The following is an 18,102-nucleotide window of genomic DNA, read 5'->3' as shown; positions in this document are numbered from 1 at the left end:
ACAACAATGGTCTCCGAAGAGGGTCGGTCGGCTAAAGGTCACACTGCAAATCTGTCCCAGCTTGGCCTGCAGTTGTTTGGCCTCCATCGACTCCTTTTACTGCCAAGCCCCGCTGGAGATTCATACGGTGGGGAAGGATTCACTCACTAAAGTGAAACATCAAGAGTGCGCCAGAGAGAAAAATATATGAACATTTGGTGCTTGGTGAATGTTTAATTCCGTACCCTTAATTCTTTGCAATCCACTGATCAATGTTTCCCAAAACCGTCTCCTTTTACTGGCAATGATTCTGATGATCCAGTTCCGTAAAACCTTTAGCCCGTTCTTCGTCATATTGGGACAGACGGCCTGTGCCTCATCTCTTTTGACGTGTTTTTTTTTTTCTTCTTCTTCTTTTTTTGCACAATGGAAACAGAAGTGGCGCAATAAAACCTCCTGTTGGTAATCATAGGTGTTCCCTAGACCGACTGCACTCAGATTATCACGAGAACGGCGACAGAAGTGCTCCCGCGGACCACCTCTGACCGTGATCGGATCCCAGTGCGGGCTTGATCTGTCTGGAACGAATTCACAGCGGTTCACTTGGAATCAGAATCGCCCCTTGGCGGATGTTGGCACCAGATCCGAATGGACTCAGAGGGGGACAACTCTTAACTCTCCACCGAAACTCGACAAAATAAGCGAACGCACACAAATGCGTTCGAATCGGGCCTGTCTGAGGCCTTGTAATGCAGACGGACCAGCATACCCAACAGTTAGTTACTCAGATCACTTGTGGAGCTAAAAACTCAATGAAGAGTTGTTGAGGTCGAAGCCTGACTGTCATTTTTATCTATAAATGATGTTTACGCGTGGCTGCGTATTGTTAATATTAGGCTGCACCTAATAACACCATATTCATTATTTTCTTGACTAATTGTTTTCTGTATGAATAAACCCAGTTAATGTAACTGTTAACCACTCAAGTAATCCCCACTTTTGAGACTTGAGAAATCAGCAAATCTTCATCAGTTTTGCTGAAAAAAAGCCATTCGATCTTCTTACAGCATTATTTTACAGGCCGACCGAAGCCTCAGTCTGATTGATGTGTACATGTTTAAACTCTTGGATTTAACCCCCGGCGTTGAAGTGTGTAGCCCAGATAAGATGTCAATCGAAAACGTTCTGTTTTAGGATAAGTATGTCGAAAGAACAAGACAATGAAAATCCCATCGAGCTCTGAGTGCCAGTTTCTGCTCCCAATGGAGCAGTAAAGATGAAGGACTGTGTGGTTTCGGCTGTGTGGGTTAGGCCAACAATAAATTTCTCTCCGCTAACATCTTGAGTCAGGACAGCAGGAATGTTGCACAATATTCCCAGTGATTAAAGCTCCTTCTTGCACGTGGAAATGAATGAAATCATCTGCAAACGCATGTGCCATTCAATTCCCTCTGACCTGCTAAATGATTCCAAATCTCCAGCTCGGCTGAGGCATCGCTGTCCACGACATTGACGTGTTCCAGAAACTCTCGCATGTTGTCTGCGAGCGTCACAGGGATCAAATGAGATGCCAGTTCCCATGGTGACCAAGACCCCTAAGAGCTCAAAGTTCAAACTCACCGGAGACTGTGTGTGCTTGCGTAGATCTTCCTGTTTTCGGGTCACTTGGTGGGTGACGGTGCTCTGTGTGTTCTGGCAAACAGCACCTCGGGTCGCATGACGGAGGCAGTGGATCAAAATTTCCAGAGGTTTCTGTAAAGTATTTGGAATGGGTGTGTGCTGATATTCCGTGAAAAAGTGAAATTCTAGCCTGCGGTGTCCTCTCGGGACGCACGCTCGCTCACAGAGTCGTCGCTGAGCTCGGCATGACGTCCCTCGCTGGAAACAAAACAGTGCTGCTCTGCGGCCTGTCAGGATTCTGAGCCATTTTCTGACATCTGCTGGTACTCGATCATGTTTCAGAGAGCATGTAGAAATCTACTTTGGTGGATTCTTGCGGCTGCTCTTGACTCTTAAAGTGCCTGAAGGGGCTCAGTGGTTGGCGTAGTCTTCTCAAGGAATCTGTTACCTGTATTTGTTTGAATTGAGCTGAAAGATCACACTCGGGCAGCGCTGCACTGCTCGTACTATTTGGTGAAAAATGACCGAGCACAAAACCGTTAACTTACAGGAACAGGAACATGAACCATACGCTGGGTTTCAGCTCACGGTTCCTCATTCTGCCAGCAGTGAACATCGAATGTTGAGCAATGCTTTGCTAACAGGCTGAGTGGACATGCTGAAATACAAGCTTTTTTTTATTTTTTTTATTTGGGCACCTGTAGATGTAAGGCCATCAATTTCAACATGCCCAATGTAAATAGATGGAAATGAATTTAATATTTAATGCTGGCATGTGAAAGTACTGGTATTTGTTAGGAGTTCTTCTATATCTAGTCAGGACTGAGTAAAAAAAAATCCCTCTGACTGTGTTTGATCTGCCGTAGATCTCACATTCCCCATGACGGCTGCTTTTTGCAAGCATCATAAAAAGCCAACGTGCCAAAACGGGCCAGTATCCGGAAGATAAGACACAACCGAGACTAGAATCTGTACTTTGTACCTACTTTGATTCTGATTCTTTTCTTTGTATGTCGAGGCCAAAGCAGGCTGGCGTTTCTGTTCGGTCCTGACCGGTAAATCGCATCGGTTGTTTTCCTCGCAGAAATGGCGTTTGGCACCTTCTCTTTTAGGGTGGCGGTGCTCTCTGGAAAAATGTCCAGTCCATCCTTTCAGTTGGAGCCGTCGCAGCACTATTTGCTCTAGATACACAGCTCTGTGACTCTGGGTTTAACTTTTTTTTTCTTTTTTATTCTGAGTTTTCCTGAGGTCACAGTAGGGTCAGCTTCTCTGTGCGTTTTAATTCCAAAGCTGTTAATCACTCAGCATCTTTTTTTTTTTTTTTTTGTTTTTTTTTTTACAGTTTCACCCAACAACTTGAACTTGTTTTACACGATACAGTTATTTATTTTCTCAACTATGTGTCACTTTTTTTTTTTTTTTGAGTATTTCATGTATTGTGTGGTGCATGTGTTAGAACGAAGCTTTTCAGTATTTTCCCCCATTGCTTATTTTTACACAAACACACAGGCCTGTTCTTATCAGGAAGGGAAGCTTTTCTGTTTGATATTCAAAGGACTTTCATTCCCAGAATAGGCTGAATGGAAAGTAAATTCAAAGCTTTGTTTACGACACATGGTTTCTTCCTGTTGGCTGTCTGGGTCCTGCAGGACTCAAAAGGTGAAAGACCTTATAAACATATAAACACGCGTGATCTCATTTTTACGCAGTGACCCACCTCCGCCTATCAGCTAAAGCGCATTAACACTCAGTAGCTATAAAAAAAAAAAAAAAAAAAAATAATAAAAAAAAAACAGCAGTTCAGCAAATCTTCTTCTTCCCAGACAGATTAGCCAATGGTTACTCACTTTGAGAGCTCTGGCTGATGAGGGAGGGATCTGCGGGAGTCTACTTCTTCGAGGAGTTCAGTGGAGGGAAGAGAGTTTGAGTTTTCCCCGCTGATCGTGGATGCTGAGTGTTTGTGGCCGGCGAATGAGAGATGGTCTGGGAATTCTGGAGAAAGAAAGTGGACGAGGAGGAATTGGTCGCGAATGGTGAGTTTATGGCTGTTTGCTCATAAACTAAATGCGAGTTCCGCGAGCTGCTGAGGTTTGAGAGCCTGCCGTCATCTCGTCTGACCGCATGCGGAGCAGCAAGGTGTGCCTCTGTCACCTGAGGTCTGTTCGTCTCGTTGGATTTCATCTGCAGTCGCCTTCAATGTGGTGGAACCTTTGTGGTGGCCTCGTTGTGTTTTTTTGCTGATGCCTTTAACTTTCACCACAGCCGAGATTAATCATTAAGACCATTTATGACCAGCCAGGCCCTGAGTCATGTGCTTGTTGTTTCTGAGCTGCTTGAGCTTGCACAAGAAAAACTGACCTTTTTTTTTTTTTTTTTTTTTTTTTTTTATTATTATTTTTTCTTCCTTTTTTAATGCTGGGTTTGTGTGTGTATACAGCTGTATAAGCTGCTGTATTTTACAGAGGACAATGTGAGCAGACGAATGGGGAAAAAAAATAAAAATAAAATCCAAACACTCTTATCTCGCCGTGTGTATTTCCCCATTCAGTGAGATCTTTTTGTCTTCTGCATCAGCTAATCTGAAGCAGCGTATCTTTGGGTTTTCTCCTCCTTGTAAGTTAGACTAAATACGTAAGTTTCTGCGTCCTGTATCCTTGGAAGCTTTGAAAATGGTGAAGTCCAAACGGTGGAATTGTTGGATTAGTATATTTGATTTTCTAGTCTCTCAAGGCTTCACCGAGTCTGTGATTTGACTCTCTTGAAGTGGGTCCAAAGGGCAGTGACAGCTGGGCTTGTAATGGCTCGATTTCAACTCGTATAGAGGAGGACACGAGCTCTGGTTATAGCTGGACTTGACCATCTAATTAGGCCGACGTCCTTGTGATTGTTTACATGCACAGGAGGGGACTCGAGATATGAGGCTGCAGACTGTGCGATAAAACGTTTAATGCGTTCTGACGATCATCGGGCTTAGAAGTGTGGCGGAGTTCAGCACACGCGTCGTCTTTAAGTGACTTAAATAGTTTTGTTTTTTTTGTCAGATGATGCAGCGGTTCTAAAATCAGAATTTTATTCAAGCAGCAGAGTGACGGTCTGAAAATACTTGCTGTGAGGTGACGGAGAAAGAAACTATTACGTTTAAGGCTGGGCGATTTAATTATTACTCGTTATTATTGCGTTAATGCGTTAATTATTTAATGCCGATAAATATTTTATCGTGCATTAACGCAGTTTATATATATATATTTTTTTTTAATTTATTTTATTATTGTAAAAGTCTGTTGCTCACGGGCTTTTATTTTGTAAAGGTCTTTTGCTGTCTGCTGCGGAACCAGAAAAGAAAGTAATGGGCGGATCCACCAAACATGGAGAAGGGTACGGAACTTTTACTCGGCCATTTTCATTTTAAAGCTCTTCCAGACGGCAGAGTCGACAGAACCAAAGTCATCTGTAAACACTGCCAAGTTGAATTGTCTTCTCACCGTAGTAGTTCCAGTCTAAAATATCACTTAAATCAAAACACACAACTGATACCAGCAAGTCATTCAAGGAAACAGACAGTGGAGCGAGGCTTCTACATAAAAACTACATAAAGATGCTGATGTTAAAAGTGTGTTTGCACAACAAATGTTATGGCACTTTCATTCATATGGCAGCACATTTAAAATAAAACTAAATGCTAAAAGCTATACACTACTTTTGAATTCATTTTTGGATTTTGCGTACAAATGCGATTAATTGTGATTTATCAGGGAAATCATGTGATTAATTAGATTAAACATTTTAATCGTTGCCCAGCCCTAATTACGATATAAGAAAACTAGAATTTTGGTGTTAAAATACATGTAAATATATTAGTCTACTAATCAAAATTGTACAAAAAATAAAGCTCTGAAAGCCGGAGTATATGGGGTATCTGCCTTCTAACCTTGCAGTGCGCTGCATTAGGTGAGACGCTTTCGTAACAGAGTAAACGACCTGACCCAAAAAGTAAACCAGTTTGGTATCCCTCTAGCTGCATTGGATGTTGTTAAGGTGCTTTTTGAGCAAGGAACTTGCCCCGGGACAAATTCCTGCCAGGTTTACTTTAAAACCGGTCTAACCTGTCAGCTCAGGTGATGGACAATGGCTTCTCATTTTGTTACTGCCTTGTAACACTCTGTAACAAGGCTGGAAATGGGCTGAGGAAACAGCGCAGGCTTCAGGGGTTTGTGTTGGGAAAATGTGAAGGATTCTCTATTCAGACAGGCTGCAGACCCCACCTCAACCTCCATTCACATTTATTTTGTGACTTCCATTAATACTAAAAATGAAAACACCCTTTTATTTCACCACAGACCCATTGTTTTAGTGCCATAATTCCACTTCCTGTGCTGTTTCCTGTTTCCATCGGGGACTGTTTGTGATTGGTCGCGGGTGTCTGTTAACGATTGGTGACTGTAGCTCAGGCTGTTCTGTTACAGGCCTCCTGAGAGAGAGCAGCTGAAATTGGTCTCAGCTTTGTGTGCAACAGAATCGTATGAATACAGTATTGTCATGAATAGTGTTATCATTATTACAACAGTAAGATTACAGTGTTATTTGCTCTGTTGATTTCAGCAACACTCACTTATCAAACACGGGGGATTTTAGAGATGAGGGGGAATCCACACTGCCTCCATTCCTAAACTTTTCCATGTGAAAATCAAGACCTTGTTCTTCAATTTTACTGTAAGCGCTCAAATAAAGGAGATGAAATAGAAAAGGCACTGGGAAAATATAAGAAACCCAGAATAAAATAAAGGCTTTAAGGAATACAAAGCTAAACTCGGTCTGTAGAGAACACAGATGGAAACCCACAGCCAACAGAGGTGGCATGTCCAGGGTGACACCGTCTGTTGTTATTAAAGGGATAGTTCGCCTCTTTTGACATGAGGCTGAATGACATCCCATATTAGCAATATTATTTATGAACATTGACTTACCCCCTGCGGCGCCCTGTGAGCCGAGTTCCGGCCTCGTTTTGGCGTTGACGAAGTTAGTCCGGCTAGTTGGCTGGGGTTTAAAAAATAAAGGGTTTTGCTTCTCAAAACAATATGCATTCAAAAGAGTAATACATTTGCATCACAAAATTGTTGTCCAGGAAAAAGTCAGCCCTCACAATCGCTTGGTGCTATTTTCTCTCTACCTTCGTATCACGCTTTGTTTTTGCAACCCCAGCCAACTAGCTGGACAACTTACGTAATCCATAGGAACATGGTTGTCAGCGCTCTAAAGTCGCCCGTTTGATCTGCCGCAGATCTCACATTCCCCGTGAGGATCAAGGGATGAAATGGTTTAAACATCCTTGCTCTCTTCTTTGCTCCAGCCGCACATCGCTATTATCTCCTCGTCTCCCTCGTCTGGATTTGGTGTCTTCTTCTCGGCATTAGTTGGGAATTAGAAAGCTGAACTGGTTGCTCTCGCTTTTGGTCAACTTTCCTGACAATCCACACTGTTTATTTTTGTTTCGGATTGATTTTGTTTTACTTTTTTAGGCTGGTTCTTCCTATAAAGTCGCTACTCTTTTTGGATTTGGATGATATGCTGGGGGGTCCTCGGAGGAGGCGATTTTTCTGAAGGATTGTAGACAAAAGTTTCCACTTTGTCTTCTGATTGACTGCAGATGTGCTGAAAATCTTGCTCCAGACGTCCCCCCCCCCCCCAACACCCTCAAGTTCGTCGGGATGAAGTTGTTTTGTATTTCCTGTAAGGATTCAATTTAAAGTGGAATTGTCGTCCTGTAACAAGTTTTAGTGAAATATCCAACCATGTAGTTGGTCTCATGAAACGCAGTGAGCTCGGAAATTTGCCTCCAGCCAGTATCGGACCAGATGTTGGTGTTTCTGAAACATGTGCCCAAGTGGTGCCTGTCTTTTATTAATAGATCTTAACAAATACTGTGTGTGTGTGTGTGTGTGTGTGTGTGTAGAGTTCAAACACACAGTAATGTATTCCTTAATGTACTCAAAAACTCTTTTTTTTCTTAAATACACAAAATTAAGTGTTACAGACAAGAATACAGAAATCAACACAACAGAAGCAAAAGCTAAAAAGCCAAACATGTAAGCACCGTGCTGATCCTTAGATGTGACTTTCCTTTTCTTCTTCTCCTCCTCTTCCCACTCCTCCTCTTCCCACTCCGGCTCTCCCTCCCAGGAGTCTACGAGGACAGCAGCAGCAGCGGCAGCGGCAGCAGCAGAGCAGCCGGGATGAGCAGCAGCGGCCCGTCTAAGCTCGTGGACCCGCTGGAGGACCTGCTGCCGGGAGTGGGCACCTATGAAGACTTCAACACCATTGACTGGGTCAGAGAGAAGAGCAAAGACCGAGACAGACACAGAGAGGTACAGTTTTGTTTTTAAATGAAAGGGATGAGGTGTAAAGTCTCTCAAATAGGGCAGTTATTTTGCTCACAGATCTTTGGCTCGTAAAGTGGTGCAGGTATAGCTTCGGGAACAGAACAATAGAACCAAAACATGGAGGAAAGCATGGAAATCTACTGTGGATATTCAGTTGTTTTTTGTATCGTACCATTTGATGCATGCAGTTTACTTAATAATTGTTTTTTCTTCTTTTCTCACGTTTTACTGTATTGTTACCTGAGAATGACGCCAAATAAAGCATATAAATAGCACTGAAAATGCAATCTGTTAGCACTGAAGTAACCGATATTACAGAAACTAGCACAAAATAAGCTAAAGTGTGACAAAAAACGACGACAGAGCAATAATTGTGTTATCGGTCCAGATCACCAATAAGAGCCGACAGTCGACTGTGGCGCTGCTGCACAGTGTCAGCGACGCCTTCTCCGGATGGCTGCTCATGCTGCTGGTGGGACTCATGTCAGGTAGCTCACACACATATACACACACATACACAAACCACACTTCTCTCACTTTATCTCAGCTGCAGGTATCTAAAAATCCAAGCTAGATGCAACTGGTACTTAAAGGACCATGTTTTGGTTTTTTTTTTTTTATCAAATTTGAGCTCAAAAAGGGAAGTTTGATGTTTTAAAACCTTATCAAAACGATGCTTTCTGCAGTGTGTTGTTCCAAGTATTAAAACTGACGGGTGCCCACAGCAAACAACACACCGCAGAGTTTCAGTTCGGACAGCGAGCTAAATATCAGAACTTGCCCGCGAGGCTTTCTGAACACACCAAGGTGGACCTGTTTGTACTGCCTGCTGCTGCTGCTGAGGGTTAATTCCCATGAGGTGACAAACGGCAGGTGCAGAGCCACAAAATGGCTTTAGCTCTACTGAAAATAGCCGGCGTGACATATTTGTCAAGAAAATTAATATTTATTACGTTGCCAGGAAGCCAGGCAGGTTATTTTGGTTATCTTCACAAGGTGAGCTGAAAAGTGCATGCAGTGGCCCCTCCATAATGTTTGGGACACGGTCACATTTTTCTTTTAAGCCCCCCCCCCCTTCTGCTCCTCAGTGCAGGACTCTAAATCGAACAATTCCTTTTTTTTTTTTTTTTTTTTTTTTTTTTTTTTTTTTTTTTAGCTCTTGAAAAACTCCAAACTCATTGAACAAGGCAACACCAGCTTGAGCAGATCAGATATATATATTTTTTTATCCACCTCAGAATTCATTGATGCCATCAGCAGCTCCATCGTCGGTGAGGATGAGCGCGTCGGTCCCTGTGGCAGCCATACATGCCCAAGCCATAATCCCCCCACCACCTTGTTTAACAGATGAGCTGCTAATCTTTGGATAGTGGGCGCTCACACACCTTCTTCTTGCCATCACTCTGATACAGGTTTATCTAGGTCCCATCTGCCCAGAACACCTTTTTTCTAGAATTCTGCAGGCTCCTTTAAGCACTTTTTCACACACTGTAATCTGGCCATCCTGTTTTTGTGGTTGGCATCTCGCAGTGTAGCCTCTGTGTTTCTGCTAATTTTCTGCGGAAAGTTGTCTCCGACAAAGACACACGTGTCCCAAACATTACGGAGGCCGCTGCACCATCAAAAGCAGCGACGGGTGTGGATGAACTTCTCTTCGCCCTGAGCTCTTGCTTCTCTCTCCTCCAGGCGCTCTGGCCGGTGGCATCGACATTGCGGCTCATTGGCTGACCGACTTGAAAGGTGGGGTGTGTCTCATAGGATTCTGGTTCAACCACGAGCACTGCTGCTGGACGTCGAACGAGACCACGTTCCAGGAGAGGGACCGGTGTCCACAGTGGCAGAGCTGGGCGGAACTCATCACGGGAACGTCAGAGGTAGGAGGCTGTCGGAGAACTTAAAGGTTTCAAAATGAGAATAAGGCTTCTGCAGACTCTTTTTGTTCTGACCGTGTGAGTCAAGCACAAACTCTGTTTGATCCCCAGTGCTGTTTTTCAATGCTCGTTTGTGATGCACGATCTGTCTACACGGTTAAAAACATTTTAGATGCAGCCCTGTTCTCTGAAAGGTGTCACCAGCTGGTGCTTTGCTGCCACCTACTGGCTATAAGCCGCCATTAAAAAATAACACCACTGCTGATGCAGGATACCAGCAAAGTGAAACACTATAAACAGACGTGTGTTTTTCTACATGTGTTTATTTTTTTACAATTTTATATCTAGCTTAAAAGTTCTTACTGAGAAACCCCATCCTTACTTCCTGTGTGCATCTGTGTGTGTGTTCCCTGCAGGGCCCGTTCGCTTACATCGTGAACTACCTGATGTACATATTTTGGGCTCTGCTCTTCTCTTTCCTGGCTGTCACGCTGGTCAGGGCCTTCGCTCCGTACGCGTGTGGCTCAGGAATCCCAGAGGTGAGACTCTGCACTCAAAGCCATAAAACAATCATACACAAGTATGATTTGCCCACTTTCTGCTTTTTATCGCCGACTTTGTTTGGGATGATTAGCGGAACGTCTGAACATCAAAACGTGTGGGCAGCACAGCTGTACGACATCGACTCCCACATTTTTGGCTTCAGCTATAATTCCCTTTAAATGAATAGAAAGGCTAGATATCAGATGCACTATGTTGCCAAAAGTATTCGCTCATCTGCCTTGCATCCAGAGGGTTTAATATAACGTTTGCCCACCCTTTGCATCTATAACGGCTTCAACTCTTCTGAGCAAGCTTTCCACAAGGTTTAGGAGTTTTTATGGGAACTGTTGACCATTCTTCCAGAAGCGCATTTGTGAGGTCAGACACTGATGTTGGACAGAAGGCGTGGCTCGCAGTCTCTACTCTGATTCATCCCAAAAGGTGTTCTATTGGGTTGGGGTCAGGCCAGTCAACTTCTTCCACACCAAACTCGCTCATCCATGTCTTTATGGACCCTTCTTTGAGCACTGGTGCAGCATGTCATGTTGGAACAGGAAGGGTCCGTCCCCAAACTGTTTCCACAAAGTTGGGAGCATGAAATGGTCCAAAATCTCTTGGTATGCTGAAGTATTCAAAGATCCTTTCACTGGAACTAAGGGGCCAGGCCCAGCTCCTGAAAGACAACCCCACACCATGATCCCCCCTCCACCAAGTCTAGATTTTGAACTAATCTAGACTGTTGCTTGTTTTTAAATTAATTTAAATTATTTTATTTGTATCTCTTTATATTCCTTTATGTATTTTAATGCTTCTTCCACTCCCTACTGCAATGCTTTTATTTTATGTAAAGCACTTTGAATTGTTTTGTAAATGAAATGTGCTATACAAATAAATTTGACTTTGACCAAACTTTACACTTGGCACAATGCAGTCAGACAAGTACCGTTCCCCTGGCAACCACCAAACCCAGACTCGTCCATCAGATTGCCAGATGGAGAAGCGTGATTTGTCACTCCAGAGAACGCGTCTCCACTGCTCTAGAGTCCGGTGGCGGCGTGCTTTACACATCTGCATCCGACGCTTTGCATTGCATGTGGTGATGTATTGCCTGGATGCAGCTGCTCGGCCATGGAAACCCATTCCATGAAGCTCTTTATGCACTGTTGTTGAGCTAATCTGAAGGCCACATGACGTCTGGAGGATCTGTAGTGACTGACTCTTCAGAAATTTTCCCACTGGACTGGACCGACCCATTCTTTCACAAATCTTTGTAGAAGCAGTCTGCATGCCGAGGTGCTTGAATTCACCTGTGGACATGGAAGTGATCGGAACACCTGAATTTACTTTTGGCAATTTTCAATTCATTTTTATTTATATAGCGCCAAATACAACAAATGTCATCTCAAGGCACTTAAGTAATAAAGTCCAATTCAAGACAATTGGAATTCAATTAATTGTAATCATAATTATTCACAAAATAATCCAATTCATTCAAATAGAGCCAATTCAGTGTAGATCCGCTCTGCCAGTGTTTAGTTCCCTGTTTTCTCCGTTTGTTTCTTCCTTCATTTCTTGAGGAAGTGGAAAAAAAAACCCTGAAGATTTACTTACCAACGTTTGCACTTGTATTTTCCAAACGGAGCACTCATCTTCACGGATTCATCCGTCTCAGGGAAAAAGGGCAGAAGCGTGACCCCGTTCACTCCGGCCTTAGTTTCACAGAACTGGAGTCGCTTTCTTCTCAAAGTCTCATCTCTGAGGTCAGACGCTGGTCAACGGGCCTTTGAGAGCGAATTATCCTAAACCCAACTTTAATTTCTCTCCCTCCCTCTCTCTCAGCCATACGCTCAAACACAACAGCTAGAGTGAGCTCCTCTGTCTAACACAAACAGACACATAAGCCCGAACATATCCTCGTGCTCTGCAGAGTTGCAAATCCATGGTCCAACCAAACAGCCCCCCTTTTCTTTCCCTCATCTCTCTCTTTTTTTTCTTTCTTTTCTTAAGATTAAAACTATCCTCAGCGGGTTCATCATCCGTGGCTACCTGGGGAAGTGGACCCTGATCATCAAGACCATCACCCTGGTTTTAGCCGTCTCCTCTGGGCTCAGTCTGGGGAAGGAGGGCCCTCTGGTCCACGTGGCCTGTTGCTGTGCCAACATCCTCTGTCACCTGTTCACCAAGTACCGCAAAAACGAGGCCAAGCGGCGAGAGGTAAGCTCTGAGGCGGGCTGGGGTATGGAGGGATTTTTAGTGTGTGTTTAGGATCATACTCTCAGGCTAACTCCCACAACCAAAGACGACTCGAGCAACCGATGACCTCACTGCTCTTCCACTTGCAGAGTAATGGCTTTTCTTGCGCCTGTTGGTTTGACAAAGCGTCTGATGGACAGAGTGATAAATAACCAACAGAAACGTCGCTTTAAATAATGAAATGCATCAGACTGTTGTGGCGTCGCAGCATCTAACGGTACACGTGTGTCCGTTACAAATAATAGTCCAGCTGTAAACCGAACGAGTAGAAGACTAAAAAGAGATTTCTGGGGCGGTCTGTGGCGTAGTGGGTACAGCAGGCGCCCCATGTACAAGAAGCTATAGTCCTCGCTGCAGCTGGCCCCAGTTAGAGTCCCGCATCGGACGGCCCTTTGCTGCGTGTTGTTCCCCCTCTCTCTGTCCCCTGCTTCCTGTCTCTCTCCACTGTCCTATCCAATAAAGGCACAAAAAGCCCCAAAAAATACTTTATGAAAAAAAAGAAGAGATTTCTTGGTGTGTGATGAGTGCTTTTTCTCACTTTCTCTGAGACGGTTGCGTTAATCTTTCGGGAAGAATTGGAATGGACATTTATGGCATCGCTACTTTCACTTGTCTAAAAGTTTGGGCGACCCGTTCAAACAGTGTAAAATGATACTTTCTCACCTTTTGTTACCATTTAAACCTTTTTTTTCACGCAGGTTTTATCGGCGGCGGCAGCGGTGGGAGTGTCGGTGGCTTTCGGCGCGCCCATCGGAGGGGTCCTGTTCAGTCTGGAGGAGGTGAGTCAGATCACATTATTAGTTTGCCGAGAAATGAATCATTTCCAGGAATTTCTCCGGTAATCCTCGACCTCCATCTGACCATGCTGACGTTAAAGTCTCAGACGTGTTGCAGGATGTGGACACGCGGCACACCTGGAATGTATTACAAATTATTTAAACATAAACTTGGAAGTATTATCTGCAAAGTGAGGCCTGCAGACATGGATCTCAGATTTTTTTTTGTACTATAAGTCGTACCATCACTGCAACACAGTGAAACTAAACTCGTGAGTTTATTCTGGAATGAGCAGAACGCTGGCAACTTACTGGGATGTAATAAACAGTGAAAAAGCTCCTAGTTTGGGCATTGAATGGGTCTTAGCAGCTTTCAGGGTTATTTGCTCTTTTATCAGCGGGTTGATTTAGTTGAAAAATCATTCTCAGATTCTACTTTGGAGCCGAGCTGACGATGCAAAGCTGTGTTAATATTTCCAGATAAATTCACAAAGAAACGCTTAAGAAACGGATTTGAAATGCAACTTGTTTTGCCCCCTCCTCCAGGTGAGTTACTACTTCCCCCTGAAGACCCTGTGGCGCTCCTTCTTTGCGGCTCTGGTGGCGGCCTTCACTCTGCGCTCCATCAACCCGTTTGGAAACAGCCGCTTGGTGCTGTTCTACGTGGAGTTTCATGCCCCGTGGCACCTGGTGGAGCTGGCCCCTTTCATCCTGTTGGGGATATTTGGAGGCCTCTGGGGGGCGCTGTTTATCAAGGCCAACATTGCCTGGTGCAGGATACGTGAGTATTAATGTTAAAGGTCAAAGTCCAACAGCTAAGCAGGCCGACCTTTCCTTTCCTTTCCTTTCCTTTCCTTTCCTTTCCTTTCCTTTCCTTCGTCTGTGTTGTGTTGATCGGTTTCTCTCTGCACGTCGCAGGCAAATCCACTCGCCTCGGTCACTACCCCATCATCGAGGTGCTGGTGGTAGCCGCAGTGACCGCTTTGATCGCTTTCCCGAACAGCTACACCAGGATGAGCGGCGCGGAGCTCATTTCAGAGCTCTTCAACGACTGCTCGCTGCTCGACTCCTCGCAGCTTTGCGGCTACAAACAGGTCAGAGGGGGGCAACTCGTTGTGTTCAATGAGGGTCCGTGTTGGTGTGTAAAATGAAGCAAATGTTGAGCTCGTAACATCTGAACTATTTCTGTCCCTCACGCACACTTGCAGCCGGCCAACGTGTCGGAAACGGGAGCAGGTAACAGCCTGGCAGACCGGCCGGCGGGGGAAGGCCTCTACACGGCTCTGTGGCAGCTGGCTCTGGCCCTCATCTTTAAGATGATGATCACTGTCATTACCTTTGGCATGAAGGTGGGTGCACTGCCTCTGAGACAAACCAACTGTGTGACTGTTATCGGGGCGGCTGTAGCTGAGGAGGAACAACGGTCGCCTACCAATCGGAAGGTTGGCGGGTCGACTGCAGGGCCACATGTGGAAGTGTCCACAGGCAAGACACTGAACCCCACATTGGCGATGTGTGAATGATTAGAACAAGAAGCACCGCGCAGTCGCACTGTATGTGTACGTGACATCTAGTGCTTTTAAGTGGCCAGATTGAGCCCATTTTCCATTTATTCGCTTGGAAAAGTGTCACCGCTCTCCTTTGGAGTTGTTTTTCATAAATCCTGATGTTGGCTTTGGGTTTTTGTTTTTTATTTTTTTGTGAAAAAGCACCACTTTCTGTGGAAAGCATTTCACACGCATTGTTACAACACAGAGACAGCTGCCTTCAATATATCTGCAGGCACTTTTGAACATTTGAACCAGCGTCCCGCCTTCATTCGTAACACACTTCAGATGAAGTGACTCGAGCTCTCGTCACCTCGCTCAGTAAGTCGCTGGGAGATCGAGTTATTGCCGTAAGAGGATGAACGAAGGGCGACGCTTTTCTAGAAAAACTGCTCGAATGGTGTCCGGGGTCAAGACGGGTGAGCAGTCTTCGTCCTCTTCAGCGGAGCAACAATGGGGAAGAAGTTTGGCACGTGAGAAGAGTCCTGAAATGGAGCCTCCTCTTCTCCAAAACCAAATATTTTCACATTTGTTCATAGGTTCACATTTGTTTTGGGGAGGAAAAGAACCGCTCCTCATAGCAAAGCATTAATTTTTGAACAGGCCATTCATGCTTCTTAACCCGCAGTATTGGGTTGATTTGTTTTTTTTGTTTGTTTTTTTGCCGCTTATCGTTGTTGTGTTAGCAAAATTCCATATATATATATTTTTTTTTACAAATTCCTCATCGTCACCCGGCTCTCCTCTCCGTCCGTGCAGGTTCCTTCTGGTCTCTTCATCCCCAGTATGGCGGTCGGAGCCATTGCCGGCAGACTGTTGGGAGTTGGCATGGAGCAGCTGGCCTACTACAACCACGAATGGCTCCTCTTTAAAGGGTGGTGCACCCCGGGAGCTGACTGCATCACGCCGGGGCTTTACGCCATGGTCGGAGCTGCTGCTTGTTTAGGTGAGGCGGGAATGGACGACACAGATGTCTGTGGTGTTGGGGTTTTTGCCCTCCGAGTGTCCCGAAGCAGCCCGGAACAGATGAAAGGAAGCAGACAGCTGTTTGGGAACTGCGTCGGGAGGTTTGGAGCATGCCTCAGTGTGGTGGTATTCTGAGCATGCACGGCTCAGGACATGCCAGAGGGATTAAGATTACACGTTCAGCCCGATCTTGGAAATGATTTGGGACGTGCAGCTGGATGTGGGTGGAGGAAGAATGCCTGGCCTGCTGTTAAACCTATATTTGCCAGGCTATAGTGCGGGGTGTCAAAGGGGTTGATGGAGGCTGACTTTACAGTGTTTTTCCTCTTTTACTTCGCATGGAGTCAGTCTTTTTTTTTTTTTTTTTCCTCATTGACTTATGTGAAACAAAATGGAACAAGAAAAGTAAGCCTTAAACCCTCAATTGCCTTTTTGTGTAAGCTCCAACATTTACATTTAAAGCAGACTTTTGCTTTAAGAGCTTGTCGTTTTTTTCCTGTTTGATGATGGAATAAGTCTGCTTTTCCTCAGATGCGGTCCTGCGTTAAAGGATAAGACCGTTTTTTTGACATTGGGCCCTTGATTTCACATTATAACATGATGTTCTACTCACCCCTGCTTGTTGTTGAACATTTGGAGCTGTTCCGAAGATATTCGAGAGGCGTCTGGCTGCTCTCTTGAGATATTCGGCCATGAAACGGTTTCCTATGGGCAAGCTTATACAGGCACAAACTATGCTGTTTATAATTTATTAATTACTGTACACTAGCACTGATAACGTGGAGGTGCGTCGCTTACTTAAAAAAATCCGGGTTACTAATTTTGAATTTTAGCCGAATGAATAAATAGGCAGCAGGTCTGTGGGCTGTCTGTGGCAGTAGCACGACGAGGACGTCAGTAACACCCACTTTACGACAAAAAAAATCAAAATTACAATAACCCGGATTTTTTTAAGTAAGCGACGCACCTCCACGTTATCAGTGCTAGTGTACAGTAATTAATAAATTATAAACAGCATAGTTTGTGCCTGTATAAGCTTGCCCATAGGAAACCGTTTCATGGCCGAATATCTCAAGAGAGCAGCCAGACGCCTCGCGAATATCTTCGGAACAGCTCCAAATGACCAACAACAAGCAGGGGTGAGTAGAACATCATGCTATAATGTGAAATCAAGGGCCCAATGTCAAAAAACCGGTCTTATCCTTTAAAGAGGTGATCTTTATCCGGGGAAAAGAAAAAGCGTTCAAAGTAAAACGGTAAAGATCAAGCGTGGATGTTACTTGGTAAACAAGTAACTTTTTTTCGTCTGTTTTCTCTCTTCCGAGCCAAAGCGAACGCGGCGCGGAGAACAGATCACTGGAAGCGGTCGGCGTTCGACATCAGAAAACGGATGGGTTTTTAATTTGGGCCGCGTGGAATCGGCTTAAACTGCTCAGGGTCTCAGATAGCAGGGTCATCCTTACCCTGTTTATCCGTGATGGGTTGTGGCTTTCTTCTCCACGGGGCACCTGTGCCGTACGAGGCTGATTCTGCAGGTTATTCCATTCTGGACTTGATATTCGTACCCCCTACGTTGAAAAACCCAGAGATCTTGTAGCGTTTCCCTAATGATAGCTCGGAGCACTTCTCAGAGCATCTAATCATCTGTTTTGTGTTTCTGCGACGCTGAGCATCTAAAGGGGGGAACGTTGCCATCCCTGTACGCAGCTTTCACAATGAATCTCTTTCACATTCAGCTGCCTCGGAGCCTTTTGTTTAGAGGAAGGAGGCCCGCCGGAGAGGGCTGCGGCATCCAGCTGAACACGGAGCCTCGGTTTTCTGGCCCGAGCAAAGACCATCGTAATTGGATTCAGACCGGAACCGCTGAGCTCAGTTCAGCGAGCGAATCACTTTTGGAGCTTTAGCATTCAGCCTCCTGTTTTTCTCCTTTCAGGCGGAGTGACCCGCATGACGGTGTCGCTGGTCGTCATCATGTTCGAGCTGACCGGCGGACTGGAGTACATCGTTCCCCTCATGGCCGCGACCATGACCAGCAAATGGGTGGCGGACGCCTTCGGACGAGAGGGAATTTATGAGGCGAGTTTGTTTTCCCAGACATAACCGATAACGTCTCAAAGGATTTGCGCTAACAACGAACAACTGGCCCCCGAGTCAGGGGCCAGTTGTTCGT

The 18,102-nt window shown here is 44.9% G+C and overlaps 2 protein-coding genes across 7 annotated transcripts in view; one reads left to right on the top strand and one right to left on the bottom strand.

Moving 5' to 3' along the window:
* rps4x (ribosomal protein S4 X-linked) overlaps positions 1–18,102 on the bottom strand; it is a 346,107-nt gene that overhangs the window by 254,140 nt on the left and 73,865 nt on the right. The window lies entirely within an intron of this gene.
* The window catches only part of clcn5b (chloride channel, voltage-sensitive 5b), a 32,263-nt gene that overhangs the window by 4,684 nt on the left and 9,477 nt on the right, over positions 1–18,102 (top strand). For 5 of the 6 annotated variants that reach the window (XM_075450564.1, XM_075450562.1, XM_075450563.1 and 2 more), the window contains 11 exons: positions 7,777–7,961; positions 8,365–8,464; positions 9,663–9,850; positions 10,264–10,386; positions 12,398–12,604; positions 13,342–13,422; positions 13,966–14,200; positions 14,338–14,513; positions 14,628–14,768; positions 15,726–15,912; positions 17,866–18,008. In XM_075450564.1, the coding sequence (XP_075306679.1) occupies positions 7,777–7,961; positions 8,365–8,464; positions 9,663–9,850; positions 10,264–10,386; positions 12,398–12,604; positions 13,342–13,422; positions 13,966–14,200; positions 14,338–14,513; positions 14,628–14,768; positions 15,726–15,912; positions 17,866–18,008 (1,766 nt within the window). Of the gene's footprint in view, positions 1–3,459; positions 3,633–7,776; positions 7,962–8,364; positions 8,465–9,662; positions 9,851–10,263; positions 10,387–12,397; positions 12,605–13,341; positions 13,423–13,965; positions 14,201–14,337; positions 14,514–14,627; positions 14,769–15,725; positions 15,913–17,865; positions 18,009–18,102 lie in introns of those variants that run through there. The other variant, XM_075450565.1, reaches the window with a different exon arrangement.

The sequence above is a fragment of the Odontesthes bonariensis genome, chromosome 19, assembly GCF_027942865.1.
Source record: "Odontesthes bonariensis isolate fOdoBon6 chromosome 19, fOdoBon6.hap1, whole genome shotgun sequence".
Lineage (NCBI taxonomy): Eukaryota > Metazoa > Chordata > Actinopteri > Atheriniformes > Atherinopsidae > Odontesthes > Odontesthes bonariensis.
This window is presented reverse-complemented; position numbering and strand designations above follow the sequence as displayed.